The sequence below is a fragment of the Polyodon spathula genome, chromosome 4 (genome assembly GCF_017654505.1).
Source record: "Polyodon spathula isolate WHYD16114869_AA chromosome 4, ASM1765450v1, whole genome shotgun sequence".
Taxonomy (NCBI): Eukaryota; Metazoa; Chordata; class Actinopteri; order Acipenseriformes; family Polyodontidae; genus Polyodon; species Polyodon spathula.
The window spans coordinates 4,163,006-4,182,453 of NC_054537.1; the positions used below are offsets into that span (position 1 = coordinate 4,163,006).

Consider the following 19,448-nt stretch of genomic DNA (forward strand, 5'->3'; position numbering starts at 1 on the left):
ATGAGGATGGACTGGTGACTGTCAAGCCCTCACGGATATAAACACAGCACTCAATGAACGTTCATGTTTATATAATAAGCACAATGTAATGTAAAGAATGTTTGTTTCTAGATCAGGCTGAGCTTCAACACAGATTCATTTCAAGCCCTGTTTATGGCCTCTTCACAACCATCCTTTTAGATAGAACCTTGAGCTCTGTCTGTTTCAGCAAAGACACATTTAAAACTAGTCCCACTAAACCTACTGTCCCACTTAAGTGCAATAGCAAATAATTATCCCACACTACACTTATACCCAAGCTTCTGGCAAAAAATGTGATATTCTTCACATTGGTCCATCAGATACTGTCGACTTTAGTCTTTCCCTGTGAATAGGTATAACGTCTGACCTCCACCTTTGTGTTAGGAGACAATGGACAGTGTCTTCTTAAAGTCTAAATGTCTAATGAATCCTTTTTATTCCTTTACAGTGGTAACGACATCAATAAATACTGAATGCATTCTCAAATGCTCTGAATGCTTGAGCTGCTCCAGATCAGTGGCAGCAGCAGACATGGTAGGGTGTTCACAGCGCTTGAGGTTTCAGTGTGCTGTAGTGGAAGCTGAGCAAGTACAGCATCTCACTTGAGCAGAGCCTGGGGTATATGCAGTATATGGTACAAGATACCAATTCTCTTTTCCCTTGAGTAGATTGGACAATAACAAACACAGAGACTAAAATGAAACCCATTGGTAGGAAATACTTTTCTACATTGCATTACAGTGTTTATTATCATTATGTTTCCATCTTATGATAAAGATATGCTTATGTTTTTTTCAGTTCATCCATGAATGCAACATTGTACATTTTTTCTGAGTTTAGCTTGTATTAAACTATGTAGACTAGATGCTATTAATTGAATAGAATGGTCCCATGGCACAGCAGTAACAGCAGGCTGGAATCTAGGCTGCAGGCAGTAGGTAGGTATCTCCTCTCAGTGCACAGCTAACCCATCTGCAAAGCGCTGAATTGCTCTCTGTGCGGTCTTGGTGATGACAGCTGTGATCCTCCGAACACTGACACTGTCATTGGACGAGATCAGGGGGAGAAGCTCAGTGTAAAAAAGAGTAGCTTCTGTGGAGGAGCGGTGGCGGAGGAACTGGTTATTGAATATATTGATCAAATAGGGTATCTTCTAGCAAGTTCACTTTACAGTAAATACAGGGAGCACATTTACATACCCCTTTTTACATTTTACCTATATGTAACATTACTGGTTAAAACAAAACCATTTTTTTATTACTCATTCCGTCCTCTAGTCATCTACAAGGCACTTCATCCCTCATTGTGTGCATATAGTGCTCAGAAATAAAACCCAAAAACCAAAAATCCTAAATATCTGTTCTGGTATATTTAGACGCATTTGACTTTTGCACTTGAAGTAAGTGGGACACTTCAAGGTTTACTTCAGACAGAGCGTCACTTACACTGGTAGTTGAGTTGAGGGTTGTGTCGAGTTCATAGGGCTGTGGTTTGCAAAGAGCCTTGCAGCTGGTCAATCTCATTAACAGAAGTCAAACGCATAGTCATGAGTATGTCGAACACAGCCAAACAGCCTATCAAAATCGACTGGTCAGTCAAAAACCGAGCTGAACTACACACTGGTTATGATGCGATTACAACTCATGCAGCTAAACTCTCTCCATCTTGTCAACATGCTTAAGCTCATTTTATTTGTGAATGTGATTTTATAATAATACCACACAAAACATTATGTATGCAAGCACTTGTCTTCTCGGTATTTAAAAGTCAAGTTTGATAGATTTAAAAGTAAGTATAGTGTCTACAATAAATATTCTGGCATTATTTTCTTTTATATTGAATTTGAATGTTGCAAAGAAAAAGGCACTTATTTTCACTGCACAAAACCACACAAGTCCTGCAAATTTAGAACCTCAGGTAATCAAATAACTTATTCAGAAAATAATGGAAGTGAGCAGGTTGTGGTTTTTGCAATAGGAACATTCATTTTAACTGTAAATGTCTATGACTTCTCTGGTTTAGGTGCTATTACATCCACAAATATGGTATAACAATGTTTGGTATCCCCTTGAAAACATTGAAAGTTGTAGAATTTAACTTTGTAGTTCATGTAATAGCTTTTAGCTTGTTTAACATTTTCAGTTTAGCACCAAAAATCATGGTAAAATAATTGAGATCATAATCCAGTTATGTTTACACAAAAACCTTACAACCGTCAATCAGCATATGAACAATTCAGGACTTTCGCTTTCTTAATCATGTATTTCTAAATAACCACCGCTGGGTTTGAAAGCGGTGTAGCAGGGTTAGCTTTCATTTACCTTTGACCAGCAACGTCTTTGTAATGTGACTAGATATGTCCAAACGTTTTAATGAACAGTTGAGAGTGTCTTGATTCAGTCCAACATTCACTAGAAACCTCCAGCAGTGGTGGCAGAGACCCCTTGCCATGCAGAGGTGAAATCCATGAGAGCTGCTACAAAACCAAACATGAGTTTTGTATTAAGAGTAGTAATTTAGTTTGTGAAGCCTGGAGCTTTGTTTGCCTTCTGCTTTGCATATTTGCCAAATAATACTCACAGATTGTTCTGTACTAAGAAAATCTAGGATGAATTTAGCGCGGATGAATTTACCTAGGATGAATTTATCTAGGATGAATTTAGCTCGGATGAATTTTGCTCGGATGAATTTAGCTAGGATGAATTTAGCTCGGATGAATTTATCTAGGATGAATTTAGCTTGGGGGAATTTATCTAGGATGAATTTAGCTTAGGTGAATTTATCTAGGGTGAATTTATCTTGGATGAATTTAGCTCGGGCGAATTTATCTTGGATGAATTTAGCTCGGGCGAATTTATCTTGGATGAATTTAGCTCGGGTGAATTTAGCTTTGTCATCCCATCACTGACTATCAGTTCACCAAGGGATTGATTTTAAAATCTGGCTTTTACTCTACAAAAACACAAGAGGTTAAGCCCCTTGTATCCTTACCAGTCCCTTCACTCCCTAGAGTCATAAAACCAGCATCTGCTTGCAGAACACAGAGCTAATACAAACCACACACAGGATGACAAAGCTTTTAGTTGCTGTGCCCCAGGACCAGTCCATTATTCACCTTAAGACCTGTTTATTTGAGTAGGAATATAACAAAGTGTGATCCTGGCTGTGCTGGCCAGCAGTTTGGCATGTATTTCAAACATGCTTGTTTTAGCCGTCGACCTGCTGTTTTAACAGTTCTTTGTGTTAAGCTCTTTGGGACAGTCTTCCCTTAGTGTTAGTGTAGTTGCTGTTGTTGTTGAGCTTTTTCTAGTTTCTTGCATTCTCAGTTTAAAAGAAACTTGTATTCCTTTTCCAGTCATACACTGCTATATAGAGCACAGTCAGACCCGGTACTGTACAGAGATGCACTGCAGTAGGTTACTTCAGTAGGGATCGTTGAAATTATTTCAGACACAGAGACTTTGCATTTGTAGCAATGCACTTCTAGAGAAATGAACAAAATACTTGGATAACCAAATAGGTGAGACAATCAGAATATTATATGGAAAAAAGGCAAACAAGGGAAATACTTTGAGACACTATTTCTGGGACATAAAGCACAATAATCTTAGGACTGTTGAATTGGTACTTAATATATTCTCGATGTAGTTTAACCAAAGTATCTTAAATCAAAGACATTCTGATGATAGATTTTACTTTTGGGCCCACGCTGTTAAAGCAATATTACCCAATCTATTTTAACTGCTCTTGCCTATGAAACCCACGGGCCCTTGAAAAAGATTACCACCGTAAATCTGCAGTTTTCCCATGCCATATTTTTTGTATTTCTTTTGCAATATGATTCACCATAGCTCTTTGATATTTACAATGCTTCCCTCTGATTCACCATAGCTCTCTGATATTTACAATGCTTCCCTCTGATTCACCATAGCTCTCTGTGCTTTACAATGCTTCCCTCGGATTCACCATAGCTCTCTGATATTTACAATGCTTCCATATGATTCACCATAGCTCTCTGATATTTACAATGCTTCCCTCTGATTCACCATAGCTCTCTGATATTTACAATGCTTCCCTCTGATTCACCATAGCTCTCTGATATTTACAATGCTTCCCTCTGATTCACCATAGCTCTCTGATATTTACAATGCTTCCCTATGATTCACCATAGCTCTCTGATATTTACAATGCTTCCCTATGATTCACCATAGCTCTCTGATATTTACAATGCTTCCCTCTGATTCACCATAGCTCTCTGATATTTACAATGCTTCCCTCTGATTCACCATAGCTCTCTGATATTTACAATGCTTCCCTCTGATTCACCATAGCTCTCTGATATTTACAATGCTTCCATATGATTCACCATAGCTCTCTGATATTTACAATGCTTCCCTATGATTCACCATAGCTCTCTGTGCTTTACAATGCTTACCTATGATTCACCATAGCTCTCTGATATTTACAATGCTTCCCTATGATTCACCATAGCTCTCTGTGCTTTACAATGCTTCCCGTTAATTTACCATGTTTTCAATTCCTCATTACACTGCTCTGGTTATGCTGTGGTCCCCTTGTATAAGGGCCCTCTCTACAGTCCTGCACACTGTGTTCCCATTAGCTCCCCACTCCTGACACCAGGCAATATGATGAACACGATTGCAGCAGTGAAGGGACTTAACAGGGTCCCATGCAATTGACAACTATGTCTTGACAGCCTCAGATCTCAGTGTCTGACAAATTCAAACACTTCCAGTGCAGAAAATCCACTGACCTTTCTCAAACCATCCACCTGGATAACTAATTTATTCTTACTATAGCACAGGGTCTTTTTAGCTCAGTATAAGTCATATTATAATGTGAATTGCAGTTCACTCAGGAAGCTCATGTGATAGATTATTTATTAAAACATAGATTAGACAACAGTACTATATTAAACATATTGCACACTGTATAATTGGGCACACAACATTTTTTTTTTTTTTGTAAAAGACAGAAATTCTTCCCTTGCTGATTACTGGACATATTGTTTATCGAGAGAGAAATAAGAAACAAGTTATTAAGTTGAAAATGTAGTCTGGTATTGGAAGGACATAAAATATGCTTGATATTTATTTGATTTGATCTGAGGTTAAAGTGAGTTCCCTGCCAGAACTATCACTGCTTAATTTCACACCCTGGGCCCAGTGCCAACAAGGGAGAAAAAAAAAAATGAAGAGGCAACTGCACTAACAGATCAATTCAATACAGATCTCCTTGGGTTACAGTTTAAGAATTTCCCTTTGTTCATCATCTACAATGGCAATTTATCTTAATAGCAAGCATCCGGTGAATTAATCATGGGGTCAACTTTCACTGCTGTGCTGATGACACCCAGCTATATCTGTCTTTAAAACCAGGTGGTGTCTCTTCTACAAAAAATGTGATAAGCTGTCTTGCTGACATCAAGGTATGGATGTCTAATAATTTCCTTATGTTTAATTCAGATAAAACAGAGAGAATGATTTTGGGATCAAAAGATCACAGAGGAACGTTCCCCATATTCTCAGAAAACTGAAATGAGGAATCTGGGTGTCATTTTTGACCCTGACCTCTCCTTTGAGCCACATATTCAGAATTTAATTAAAGTATCTTTCTTTCTTTCACCTTAGACATATTGCCAAGGTGAGGCGCTTCCTTTTACAGCACGATGCTGAGAGACTGATGCATGCCTTCATATCTTCTAGGATTTACTGCAATGCCCTGTTCTCCGGTATTCCAAACTGTGTTCTGTCACGATTGCAGCTTGTACAAAATGCTGCAGCCAGGGTGCTAACTAAAACAAAAAAAAGTGAGCACATTACCCCAGTGTTAGCAGCCCTCCACTGGCTCCTGGTGCTGTCCAGGACTGTCTTTAAGGTCCTTCTTATCGCCTATAAAACCCTAAACGGTTTGGCTCCAGCCAATTTGAATAGCCTATACTGTGTTAGCATTTCTGTAATAAAATAATTTCCTAGCAAGCAATCATTCACATTATACATTAATAGTCTTAAACAAACAAACAACACCAAAAATGAAATAAAGTGGGCCAGGGCTAATTACCAGGGATTTTACAGCGAGAAGCATTATAAATATCCCCTGCAACGAACATGAATCTACTGTAACCACCCTGGGTCTACTGTAACCACGTTCTGGAAGGTTCTGTGACCCACGGTCAACAGTTCAGTTGCAGCTGGTGTTCAGGAGAATTGCCACCAATCAGGGGCTCGGCTTGCCGTGCGAGTGGTACCCAGCTGCAACACTGTTGGCACAAACAGGGAAAAGATGTTGCAACCATCAGGGGATCGAGAGTGGGAAGCTGTGTCTTCATGGGATTGGTGGCTGGTGCACTGGTTGCATGGCCTGGACGCGAGGATAAGAGGGGGGCTACTGAGATGAACATGTTGCTGGTGGAGTAAGAAGATCAGAGAGACAGAGAAGAGCAGAAGAAAGAGAAGCGGGGGCTAGAAAGAACCAGCCAAAACGGTGTGCTTTGGACTTTTACTTAATTGTATTATTTGCCACAGTCTGAGCAGCACTACGCTGCTCAGCTGTAGTTGTACCACTGGCTGGTAAAGCAGCACACTTGTACCTGCCCAGTGTAGAGTCCTGTCTTAATAAACCATAAATTCAAGACCCTGCAAATCCTGAATGAGACTCCTTCATTTGCACGCAACACTACAATATCTTTATAAACATGACTGATCATGAATGTTTTTTTTTTATTCTGTTGTGATTTTTAGCCAGTATAACAGAATGTATAAATACAAACGTCCATGCAAACTTCTATCAAATTCATGAGAACACCAAATAAAAAAAGATGACATTTTTATAAACAGTTGCTCATAATACTACTGACAGAAGTTCCCTAATGTTAGGCAGAGTTGCACTGGATGTATACAGATGTGAGTTTAATTCAAATTATAATTGTATGAATATCCTAATAATGCCTCAATATTAACGTCTTAAAAAAAACACAATTAAACTTCAAAGCCATTACCCACAGAACTATAAAGACTCAATAGCATTACTATTCATAGCATTAGTATTCCTAAACGTAACTTCAAAGCCAGCAATTTTGCAAAATATAGCTGTGTCTATCGAGATACCAGAGCAGGTTGTAAAATCAGAGTGTTTTCATTGAAGTGAGCCAGCTTTAATCTTCTTTTATAGGTTTCTATATCGACTCACATCTGAATGGCATTTCTGTTTGCATCTCTCTTGGTAGGAACTTTAAAGTGCACTGTTCTTTTTATAGCTAAATGTGAAAACATCTGACCTGATGTCCGATTCAATGTCAGATTGCATTTTCTCAAACTGGTAGATACCAGCACTTTGGGCAATCGTTTTTTTTTTTAAATCCTCAAATCTATTTTTTATCTCTAAGAGCCTACATTAGCTGCAGACACAGATTTATTTGTTACATACATTTTAAAAAGGCATAAAAAAAACCACTGTCTCTGTGTTCTTACTAATACTAATACTATACTACTACTGCGTGAGAGATCTCCTGGTGAATCTGCTCCTGGCTTTTGCTAGACTGGCCATCTGCAAGACCAGGAAGCGTAAGATCGCCTGGGAGGGTCTCTGACTGCGGATCCATGTTCAGGGCCCTGGTCCAGTTCTGGGTTAAGTTGGAGCACGCCCATGCGGAGTCTGCTGGCGACATGTCAGCCTTTGTCGACCGGTGGGCCTGGGTGGCATTCTCTGTACCATCCCCCCTTTTCTTTTGAATATTTAATTTCCAGTCCTTTAAACCGGTTTTTCTGTTAATTAGTTAGTTACCAGTCTTTCTCAGCACCCCTTTTTGTATAAGGGGTGCAGAATTTTATTTTTGTCTGCCTGTCACTGGGCAGCCAGTGCACCTGATTGCCACTGGGTGGGCGGTGTAGTCCCCTTACTGGTACTAAATAGGACTACTACTACTATACTACTACTACTGCGCGAGAGACCTCCTGGTGAATCTGCTCCTGGCTCTTGCCAAACTGGCCATTTACAAGACCAGGAAGAGTAAGATGAGCGGGGAAGGTCTCTTTGACTGCGGGGCCATGTTCAGGGCCCTCGTCAGATCCAGGATTCAGTTAGAGCACGCCCACGCAGAGTCTGCTGGCGACACGGCCGCCTTTGTCGACCAGTGGACTCTAAGGGGTGTGCTCTGTACCACCTCCCCATTTTGTTTGAACATTTAATTTACAGTCCTTTTTCTGGTTTTCTTTGAATTAGTTAAATGCCTACCTATTTAGCATCCTCTTTTATGGGATGCTAATTTGAATTATTTTCTCCAGTCGTTAAATATTGACGGCTGGATGTGACATAGCCTATTAGGCATTTAAATAGGACTACTACTACTACTAGTACAACAACTACTACTAGTACAACAACTACTACTACTGCAACTACTACTACTGCTACTACTACTACTAATAATAATAATAATAATAATAATAATAATAATAATAATACTTTTTAAAAATACAGTGCTCACCCTTTATAAAGCTTTAGTGGGCATTATGGAGCAAATGGGAGTCATGACCCTACCGTGTTATAACAGATTCCTCACTATAATGAGGCGTGTTATAACAGATTCCTCACTATAATGAGGCGTGTTATAACAGGTGAGCACTGTGTATATTCATGTGTTGTTTAGCCATTTTAGTGGTTTACAAACACTGCACAAATTGCAGTTGTTGGTGTGTCCTCTAAAAACCCGTGAACCTGATTAAAGATGTATTTAATGAAATGCCACAGAGCCCTTGGTGTAGAACATGCTTAAATGATTTCTTGACATGATTTTCTGTCTTGGTAAGCATTTATGAAGTCTTGAAGAGAGTCTCAATGCACCAGACAGTAAATAAAATGTTGCCAATGTGTTATTACCAGCTGTCTGTTTGCATCAGTGGGATTTCTACCATTGCAACAGAAACTAAAACAGAAGCAAAAGCCATAATGATGGAAAAGTTAGCTCAATTCTCAAAGGGAAATTGTACTTTTGTGACTGAAGTAATGGATATAAATCTCATATGCATCATACACATGATAGGGATTATACGCAAAAAACACTCATTATCATACAACACACGCAGCCCCCTAACTCAACACCACACCATCATGATAGTAAACACAGGTACAATGAAGCGTTCTTCCCTTTGTATAAGTTACTGATCAGCAGATGTGCCAGCCACACCAAGAGCACATCATGTGGTTTTAACTAGCGAAGTTATAATATTATATATATATATATATATATAATATATATATATATATAATATTAATATATATATATATATATAGAGAGAGAGAGAGAGAGAGAGAGAGAGAGAGAGAGAGAGAGAGAGAGAGAGACTTTGTGCATTTAATATATATATATATATATATATATATATATATATATATATATATATATATATATATATATATATATATATATATATATATATTTATCTATACTATATAAGTCAGAGTAATAAATATCGGGACTTTCTTCCTATGCATCAGGACGGGATATTTGCTAGGACATCGGGACTGTCCCGACCATATAGGGACGGTTGGCATGAATAGGGTGGTGGTACAGGGACTGGGAAGCTACGTATGCTCCACACTAAGCTTGATTGTTTATTAATAAAACAAGAAAGTATTTCTATTTTTAGTCTTTTTTTCTACAAACATAAAGCCCCTCGGAGGCCTAACTGAAGATGATGGAGCTTCTGATGTTTATCACTGACATGGCCAGAGAGGAATGCAATGTGGCACTGAAACAAATTCAGAGTAACTATCCTCAAATGAAGAAATTGCCTTTCTCAAATGGTTCCCTTATATTGTTCTGATGACTGCAATGATTCTGCAATGATAATAGTTTTAAAAAAAAAGAAGTTTTAAAGATATTTTATTTTAATGTTAAGGGGCTTTGACCTTAAAGTGTAAGTAGCAGGGTTCCAAAATGTATACCGTTACACATCTCCACGTGTTGCTACAAATGTTTAAATAACGTAACTGTCACCATTTTTCATTGTTAACATCCTGACAACTTTGAACACTAAAACTTTACAGTCTGTTTCAAAGCTCTTTTCAAAATATCCACTCTAGTGCATTGATAGTGTGAGGATTATTGACCACATTGTCAACAGGTAATACAACAATAACTGAAAAGCCAGAGCACTTGTTGTTATTTTTGGTTTTTTTAATCGCTCTTCCTGCAGTGTTTTAGAGAACAGATCTCAAACTCCAGTGCAGATGAGCGGCCATTTTGAAAAAAGCTTTGAAACAAACTTTAACGTTGTAAGTGTAAAAACTTGTCAGGATGTTAACAATGAAAAGAAAAAAATGTCAGGTACGTTATTTAAACAGTTGTAGCAGCACGTGAGGATGTGTCACGCTATATTTTTTGGAACCCTGCTACTTCCTCTTTAATGCAGGAGTTGTTTTTCTGTTCTGGTTTCCTGCCACCTACACATGCAATCCAGGCTAGATCCTTACCCTGTCTATACTGAAGTGAGAGCCAGCACGATCATGTGCACAGCTGTGTTTTGTAATAACAGGCAGCGTCTCACTGATTGAGGCTTCCCCACCTTACTATTCTTTTTTCCAGAAAGCTCAGGGCAGTGAGGTGGACCTGCTACTATTTTCCGTAGTGAATATAGAATTATAATCAGGTTACTGTCCCAGGTTATTCATCTTTTGAACTGTTAACATTAACACTTCTTATCTGTAGATCAGATGGTCAATACTTACAACACCTCATCGACTGGTCAAAACTCAAGGGTGGGGGGGTTTAAAAAAAAGCTCACCATGGTCTGATGATGCTACTCGCAAATTGAAATATGATGGTCCGAAATTAGAGCAGAGATGGCGGGTAACGAAACTGCATGTTCGCTACACTATATGGAAGGACCACCTGGCTAAATATAGGCAGACTTATTACTCTAACTGAATTGAAACTAATAAAAATAATCCTAGATTTCTTTTTGATACAATTGATAAATTAATTAATCCTTCTCCAGATAGTTCCACCCTTGATACTGGTTTTATTCCACAATTATGTCCTCAGCTGGATCCAAACAACACCCTCCCTGAAAATCATCCAGTCAAACTGCCAACCCTGTTTCAGGTCTTTCAGCACCAGCCAATCCACTGCCTGCCTGCTTGAATGACGCCCCGCCTCCAACAACAAGTTTCGAGCCAGACTCAATACTGCATGGACTATTCAACAATTGAACATGTCCAGATAAATTATAATAAGTGTAAGACCCCAATAAATAAATATGTTAGCAATAATAATAATAATAATAATAATAATAATAATAATAATAATAATAACGTTTTCTCTAAGTGTATGTTGTTGTTCTATTCGAATTATGTTAGGGACTATTTTCCTCAGCAGAATGTTACCTGGCGAAATATCAGAAGTTCAAGGTAAATATAGGTTTTAAAGTTGTTGTTTTTTTAAAGCGAAAATAAAGAAATAAATCATTTTCTACTAGCGATACAGCCCTCTTGAAGCGGGCTCTACTGTGTGGTAGATAACCTTGATTTTCATTAAGGCTCAGGAAGCATAACTCCAGGCGCGGTCATCTATCATACGGTAGAGCCCACATCGACGGGCTCTATCGCTTAATCAGATTCCACAAACATGCTCTATTAAGGAGGTTTGTTGCACAGTATTACTTATTAGTGCCTCTAAGGTGACTATGGGGGTCTTTTTTTTATTACCCTTCAAGAGCTGATAGCTCTGATTCAGCACAGGAGAATTACAGCGTGTTGTCTTGAACCCATTCCTACAAAATCATTAAAAAATCACTCTTGGAGTTATTATTACCCACATTTTAAAAATTCTAAATAGTTCTCTTTCTTCCGGTATTGTTCCCTCAGCACTTAAGGTAGCTATAGTAAAGCCAATGCTCAAGAAACACAACTTGGATCCTAAACTCATTAATAACTACAGCCCCATCTCCAGCCTTCCATTCTTAGACAAGGTTTTACAGAGGGTTGTTGCATTTCAAGTACAAGGTTTTTTTTTAACTCTTAATGGTGTATCTGAGAAATTTCAGACTGGATTTATTGCTGCACATAGTACAGAGACAGCCCTTGTCGTCATTGTAAATCACCTACTGATAAGCTCTGACTTGGGCTTTCCATCAGTTCTAATTCTTCTTGATCTAAGTGCTGCTTTTGACACTCCATCTTATTAAATTGGCTCAAATACTTAGTGGGACTGTCTGGCCTTGTCTTATCCTGGTTTCATTCTTACCTATCTGAAAGGTATCAATTTGTCTTGACCAAAGTTGATTGTGGTGTTCCATAAAGTTATATTCTGGGTCCATTGCTATTTTTATTATACATGTTACCATTGGGTGATATTGTTAGGAAACATGGTATGAACTTCCACTGCTATGTGGATGACACCCAGGTGTATATGTCTTTACTACCTGGTGATACTTCTGTTGGGGTTTTATTTGCTACTTTGCCTTGCTGATATCAAGTGCTGGATTTCAAAACTTCCTATTGTTGAATTCAGAATTCAAGATTCCCATAACCAACTACAAAATGTAAGATAGCAGTCTTTTATCAAATCCTAAAACTGAAATAAAAAATTTGGGGGTTATCTTTGATCCTGATTTATCATTTGAGTCTCATATTAGGGAAGTTTCTAAAGTATCCTTCTATCACTTGAGAAATAGCCAAACTGAGACCTATTATTTCCTTATCTGACGGCGAGAGACTAACACATGCCTGTTTCTTCAAGAATTGTTTATTGTAATGCACTCCTCTCTGGCATCCCAAAACGTGCAGTGTGTGGCACTGACCAAACAGGTTTCAGTGCCCTGTCGCAGGCAGAACAACAAGACTGCAAATTCCACGGGAGCCCGTACATTCCACTGTTTCCAAGGAATTCCGTTATCCGCAGATTTGAACTTCCTCTAAGGATGACAGATCTGTACTTGAATATAATGCTCATTGTTGATTTACAGGGGGATAGGCTCATCAGAAGCAGGCACATTACAAGTTGGACATTTTGCAGATTTCACTGTTAGGTTAGGTATTTGATTTGAGTTTGTTTTGTTATTGTATTGTGCAATTAAAATCACATTATCCAGGAAGTACATCACAAAACACAAAAGATGTCAGCACAGGTGCTGCAGCAGCGAGACGTCAGATTCAGCTTCAGGATGAAATATCCTCAATCAAATTTTCAAAGGCTACAAATAAAAACCATTACCAGAATGCACTGAATACTAGAGGAGAATCAATGCACAACTAATTCAAAATGTCATTGAGAAGAGAAATAAAAACACGCCAGGTACATGGCATGTTACTGGTCATGACCGCACAACATTTGACATTTAGATTACAGATGATTTCTGAGGCTTGAAATAGTATAACAACTCCAAAGGAGCAAACCCAATGAGACCTCCCTGACTGCTGTAAGAGCCTCGGACCACTGGGAGTTCAAGGGACGAGGAAGATGGCTCAGGTTCTTCCTATCAGCTACAGACTGTGAGCCCTTCATTTGCAATGTATTCTTAAAGGAATACGTTCTTCACATTTAATCTCTTACCTGTCTCTAATATCCTGCTCTGTGTGTGTGCTGTATGCTTATATAACGCTGCTTCAGTTCAGATCAATCAGGACTTCTTGGAAGACTCCTTGTACCTTCTCTAGTCCACACATGTCCACACAGCAGCAATAAAGAAGGAATACATTCCAATATAATCTCATCATTGGACTAACTATCATGCCAAAGTATTCAAAACCTCACAAACAAGAGTGCTACTGGAAGTGACTTAAGCATCCAAAGACTTGTTAGTGAAACCAGTGTATCTGGGAACTATTAAAAGAAAGAACGGATGATGATGTATAACAACAGGATTCTATGTCCTTTTTTCTATTGAAATCCTGCCTTAATCTTGTTTTAAGGGTAGGGACAGTGCTTTTGCTATCCAAGTAAAGTCATTTTAAAGTTGGCCAGTTTTCATACAGTATGCAATACACCACAACAGTGTTGTGTTTTTAAGGTATTTTAACAAGTGGATCAAGGGGTGTTTCTTAAGAATTCAGGATCTGCTAGCTCTGACAGACAACACACAATATTTTCTCCTGGAAAATGTGTTTCATGTGTTTTTTAAATTAAAAAATGCACGCAGATATGTCTCTTTTCTGTATTTTCTGGCAGCAACAAAAGCCACATTGGTTTTTCCTGCTGACCTGCTTGCACAGTTCCAAAGATCAGTGGTGTGTCCTGCACGCCTCTGTGTTCTACACTCGGAATCCTAGAGCTCTAATTACAAGAGTAGTTAAAGAATGTTTTTTAAGGACTGTTTTATAAACACTCTCTTAGGTAAAACAGTGCTTTGAAAGAAAAAAAGACAATACGCTAACAAACCCTCTCTAAACAGATTAGATGAATTGCAAACTTGACTTAGTAAATCAAATTGGGACTAAAAAACAGTCCCTTACAAAACATTCCTTAAAAGACCTGTTTCTGGTTGTCAGCAATTAACATGATCAACATGTTAAACCAACAGGAGTAATGTAGCACATTATGTTTCCAAAAACAGAAATAAACAACTTAAGATTGCTTTAAGAGCAGCTTGATATGGGTGTCTTAACTAATCTATTCATCTTCTTCTTTAAATTCGCTTTATATTTCATCCTGCTGACTTTTTAAAACTCATTAAGTTTAAAGACATGTCTTCTTTCTAAGGACAGCAGGTACACCAGTGTCACTGTTACCCTTCCCCCTGCAACACTGCTGAGCCTATATGTGTTCCATATGTTACATCTTACTGATGGATTTCATACATCCACTAATTTTAATTATTAAAAAAAAGAGATTTAAAATGTTTCAGTTTAAAAAAAAAAAAGTAAAATTACATTGTCTCTAATTACTGTGTATTTACATAGTAGTTATTTAGTAAATACATGTGTACTTATACATAATTACAACATTATTATGCAGTTACAATGTACTTAATGTGTAAAATCTTGTATCAGCAAATTATTAGGGTTAGGGTTAGGTTTAGAGTTATGGTTAGGTATATAGTTTGGGTTATGTAAACTGTAACTATGCATAATAACATTATGTGTAAATACACATGTATTTACTAAGTAACCACTATGTAAACACACATGATGTAAAGTGTCATAAATGGCATAAATGTGGTACAAAATGGCATTTTTTGAGTTCACAAACATGAGTGGAAAGGACAGAACTCTGGGGAACCTCTTTGTATTCCCTGGGTGGAACTCTAGGGAACCTCTTTGTATTCCGTGGGTCCTCACCTTTAGAGTCTGGTAGCTCGAGACTTTTGAGATTTTCACGGCATTCATTCTCTTCTCGACGAATCTCCAAATAAAACTGACACTCTGGGTGGATGCCATTCACCTGTAAAAGATAACAACAGACCTTTATTATTTTGACCACAGTTTAGTTTAAGGCAGGGCTGTCCAGAGGATGGCTCCTGTGCTCACTGAACTCCACAATATGGCTCTTTTGAAGTACCCCAGGGTGTTTAATGTACTGTAGTTCTAGGCAGAATGTGTTGTATGACGCTGTGAAAACTCCCTGGTCATTGGTATGGCTCTTATACAAAAAGGTACGACACAGGAACCTTCCCTTAACAGCACATTTTCATCAAGAAAAGAACACAACACACTAATCCCCCACTATACCTGTCTGTGTACAGGCTATAGAAGACCTGCTATTGAGCCAAGGGGTTCTGCGAGCTTGCTTTATGCTGTCTGAACAAATCCTCAGGAGATTGCCACAGAACATATCGATATCCACGCAAACAGCCTTGTTACTAAAATAAACTACGATGATAGGATAGGCTGCACAAGGCAGCAAGCGTCTAAATACTGCCTTTCGTTAACTAATCCAATTAACCAATTAATCCCACAGGTGTTTTCCCCACAAGGGACCACCTTACTGTATAGAACACCTTCCCAGTTAAATACAATAAAACGGTGGTTAAACGAGGTTATATATGGAGCAGGGTTGCAAGTTTTAGGGTGCTGCCACTCTTTAGATCAAGAGATCATTTTACTATGTTGTAGCAACTGTTCTGTTCTCGCACCCACTCTCTTCAATATGTATGTCTCGGACCTTCCTCATACAAGATCTAGCAAGTTCATGTATGCGGATGACATCTGCTGTGCCACTCAAGCCCAAGCTTTCGAAGAACTGGAAGAGCGTCTCAACATCGATATGGTAATATTATCCGACTACTGCAAAAAGTGGCGACTCCAACCAAGCATCACAAAAACTGTATCAGCAGTTTTTCATCTGCACAATGCAAGTGCTTCACGGGAACTGAATGTAGTCCTAGATGCTAAATGGCTTAAGTGCAATCACAGCCCAATTTACCTCGGTGTTACCCTGGATCATTCACTGACATTCCACGACCACCTGATAAAGACAGCCGCGAAAGTCCGCACACGAAACAACTTGCTGAGTATGTTGGCCGGCATATCATGGGGAGCACGAACACAGGTCCTCCGGTCCACAGCCGTTGCTCTCTGCTACTCAACAGCTGAGTACTGGGCCCTAGTCTGGTGTCGCAGTTCGCATGCAAAGAAAATTGACACTCAGCTGAACTCTGCAATACGGACCATCTCCGGCACTTTTCGCTCAACTCCGGTCCAGTGGCTACCGGTGCTGAGCAACATCACACCTCCACACATTCGGTGCAAGGAAGCAGTGGTCAAAATTGTCAACAAGATCCAGGATAACCCGGCACTACCATTGCATGACTTTATCCTCCATCCACCAAAGGTGCATCTGGAATCTAGACGTCCAGTCTGGCTGTCACTTCCTGACCCTGATTGGTCATCAACAACCCAGTGGCAAGAGCTGTGGTTCCAGAGTGACACTCGCAACCAATTCCTCATTGCAGACCCAACAGACCGCCCGCCCGGCTTTGACCTGCCACGCCAAGACTGGACTTTACTCAATCGCTATCGTACTGGTCACGATCGGTGTGCAGGGTGTCTTTATGACTGGGGCCTCGTAGACAGCCCACTCTGCTCATGTGGGCAGAAACAGACAATGCTTCACATTGTGGAGGACTGCCCGCTGACAAGTTTCCCGGGCGGACTCCGTGCTTTACACACAGCTGTTGATTCAGCAGTTGCTTGGCTGCGCAAGAACAGCACATGCTAAGAAGAAGAATACTATGTTGTACTGTTTCTTTAGCTGTGTTTACAATCAATCTACAGTATGTGATTCTTATTGCAATTACTCAAATACTGTGCTGTTTCTGTGTCTCTCTATTAAAGGACGTTGACTTCAGGAGTTTCTTTTCAGTTTTAGTTTCCGTAGGCATACTGTATAAAAGCTAAAAGTTAAAGCTAAAAGTTGTGTGATATACTGCCGTTATGGATTTTGACCCCTAGCGGTGAGAGGAGGTTAAAGGCTTAAAACCACGCATGCAGACGAGCCCAGCTCTTTTGCATTGTGGTTGAGACGCTCACTTGCGGTGCACGGGGTCGTGGGCTCACTCCTTGCCTCCGCCCTGTCACATAGGCTAGCTCCGAAGTGTGTTGGTTTCAGTAGGTGTTCAGCCAGAGCGAGGCTCTGTCAAGCTTTTCTATTTCCAGCTGCTGAAATGACTGTAAGCACTGAAAAGCATGCAGTTTCTTCTAAACCCTGTGGAAAGTTGATCAATGTGCTCTGTTTCTGCTGCTCCCTCTGTAGAGCTCTTCCAGTAAAATTATATATACAGTACTGAACAAATCAACGTTTAAAGCAAGGCTATATGAGATTGATATATACAGTACTGTACACATCAATGTTTAAAGCAAGGCTATATGAGATTGATATATACAGTACTGAACACATCAACATTTAAAGCAAGGCTATATGAGATTGATATATACAGTAATATACACATCAACGTTTAAAGCAAGGCTATATGAGATTGATATATACAGTATTATACACACCAATGTTTAAAGCAAGGCTATATGAGATTGATATATACAGTACTGTACACATCAATGTTTAAAGCAAGGCTATATGAGATTGATATATACAGTAATATACACATCAACGTTTAAAGCAAGGCTATATGAGATTGATATATACAGTACTATACACATCAATGTTTAAAGCAAGGCTATATGAGATTGATATATACAGTACTGTACACATCAATGTTTAAAGCAAGGCTATATGAGATTGATATATACAGTACTGAACACATCAACATTTAAAGCAAGGCTATATGAGATTGATATATACAGTACTGAACACATCAACGTTTAAAGCAAGGCTATATGAGATTGATATATACAGTACTATATACATCAATGTTTAAAGCAAGGCTATATGAGATTGATATATACAGTAATATACACATCAACGTTTAAAGCAAGGCTATATGAGATTGATATATACAGTACTATACACACCAATGTTTAAAGCAAGGCTATATGAGATTGATATATACAGTACTGTACACATCAATGTTTAAAGCAAGGCTATATGAGATTGATATATACAGTACTGTACACATCAACATTTAAAGCAAGGCTATATGAGATTGATATATACAGTACTGAACACATCAACGTTTAAAGCAAGGCTATATGAGATTGATATATACAGTACTATACACATCAATGTTTAAAGCAAGGCTATATGAGATTGATATATACAGTACTGTACACATCAACATTTAAAGCAAGGCTATATGAGATTGATATATACAGTAATATACACATCAACGTTTAAAGCAAGGCTATATGAGATTGATATATACAGTACTATACACATCAATGTTTAAAGCAAGGCTATATGAGATTGATATATACAGTACTATACACATCAATGTTTAAAGCAAGGCTATATGAGATTGATATATACAGTAATATACACATCAACGTTTAAAGCAAGGCTATATGAGATTGATATATACAGTACTATACACATCAATGTTTAAAGCAAGGCTATATGAGATTGATATATACAGTACTATACACATCAATGTTTAAAGCAAGGCTATATGAGATTGATATATACAGTACTGTACACATCAACATTTAAAGCAAGGCTATATGAGATTGATATATACAGTAATATACACATCAACGTTTAAAGCAAGGCTATATGAGATTGATATATACAGTACTATACACATCAATGTTTAAAGCAAGGCTATATGAGATTGATATATACAGTACTATACACATCAATGTTTAAAGCAAGGCTATATGAGATTGATATATACAGTACTGTACACATCAACATTTAAAGCAAGGCTATATGAGATTGATATATACCGTAATATACACATCAACGTTTAAAGCAAGGCTATATGAGATTGATATATACAGTACTGAACACATCAATGTTTAAAGCAAGGCTATGCCGTTAATTAAGCAAGCGGGGAAGCATTTTTGTTTCTAGACCTAAT

At 38.5% G+C, this 19,448-nt stretch overlaps 1 protein-coding gene across 1 annotated transcript in view; it reads right to left on the reverse strand.

Moving 5' to 3' along the window:
- LOC121314073 (vasoactive intestinal polypeptide receptor 2-like) overlaps positions 1-19,448 on the reverse strand; it is a 68,483-nt gene that overhangs the window by 42,219 nt on the left and 6,816 nt on the right. Inside the window, exon 2 of the mRNA XM_041246895.1 lies at positions 15,316-15,418. Within this exon, the coding sequence (XP_041102829.1) occupies positions 15,316-15,418 (103 nt within the window). The remainder of the gene's footprint in view (positions 1-15,315; positions 15,419-19,448) is intronic.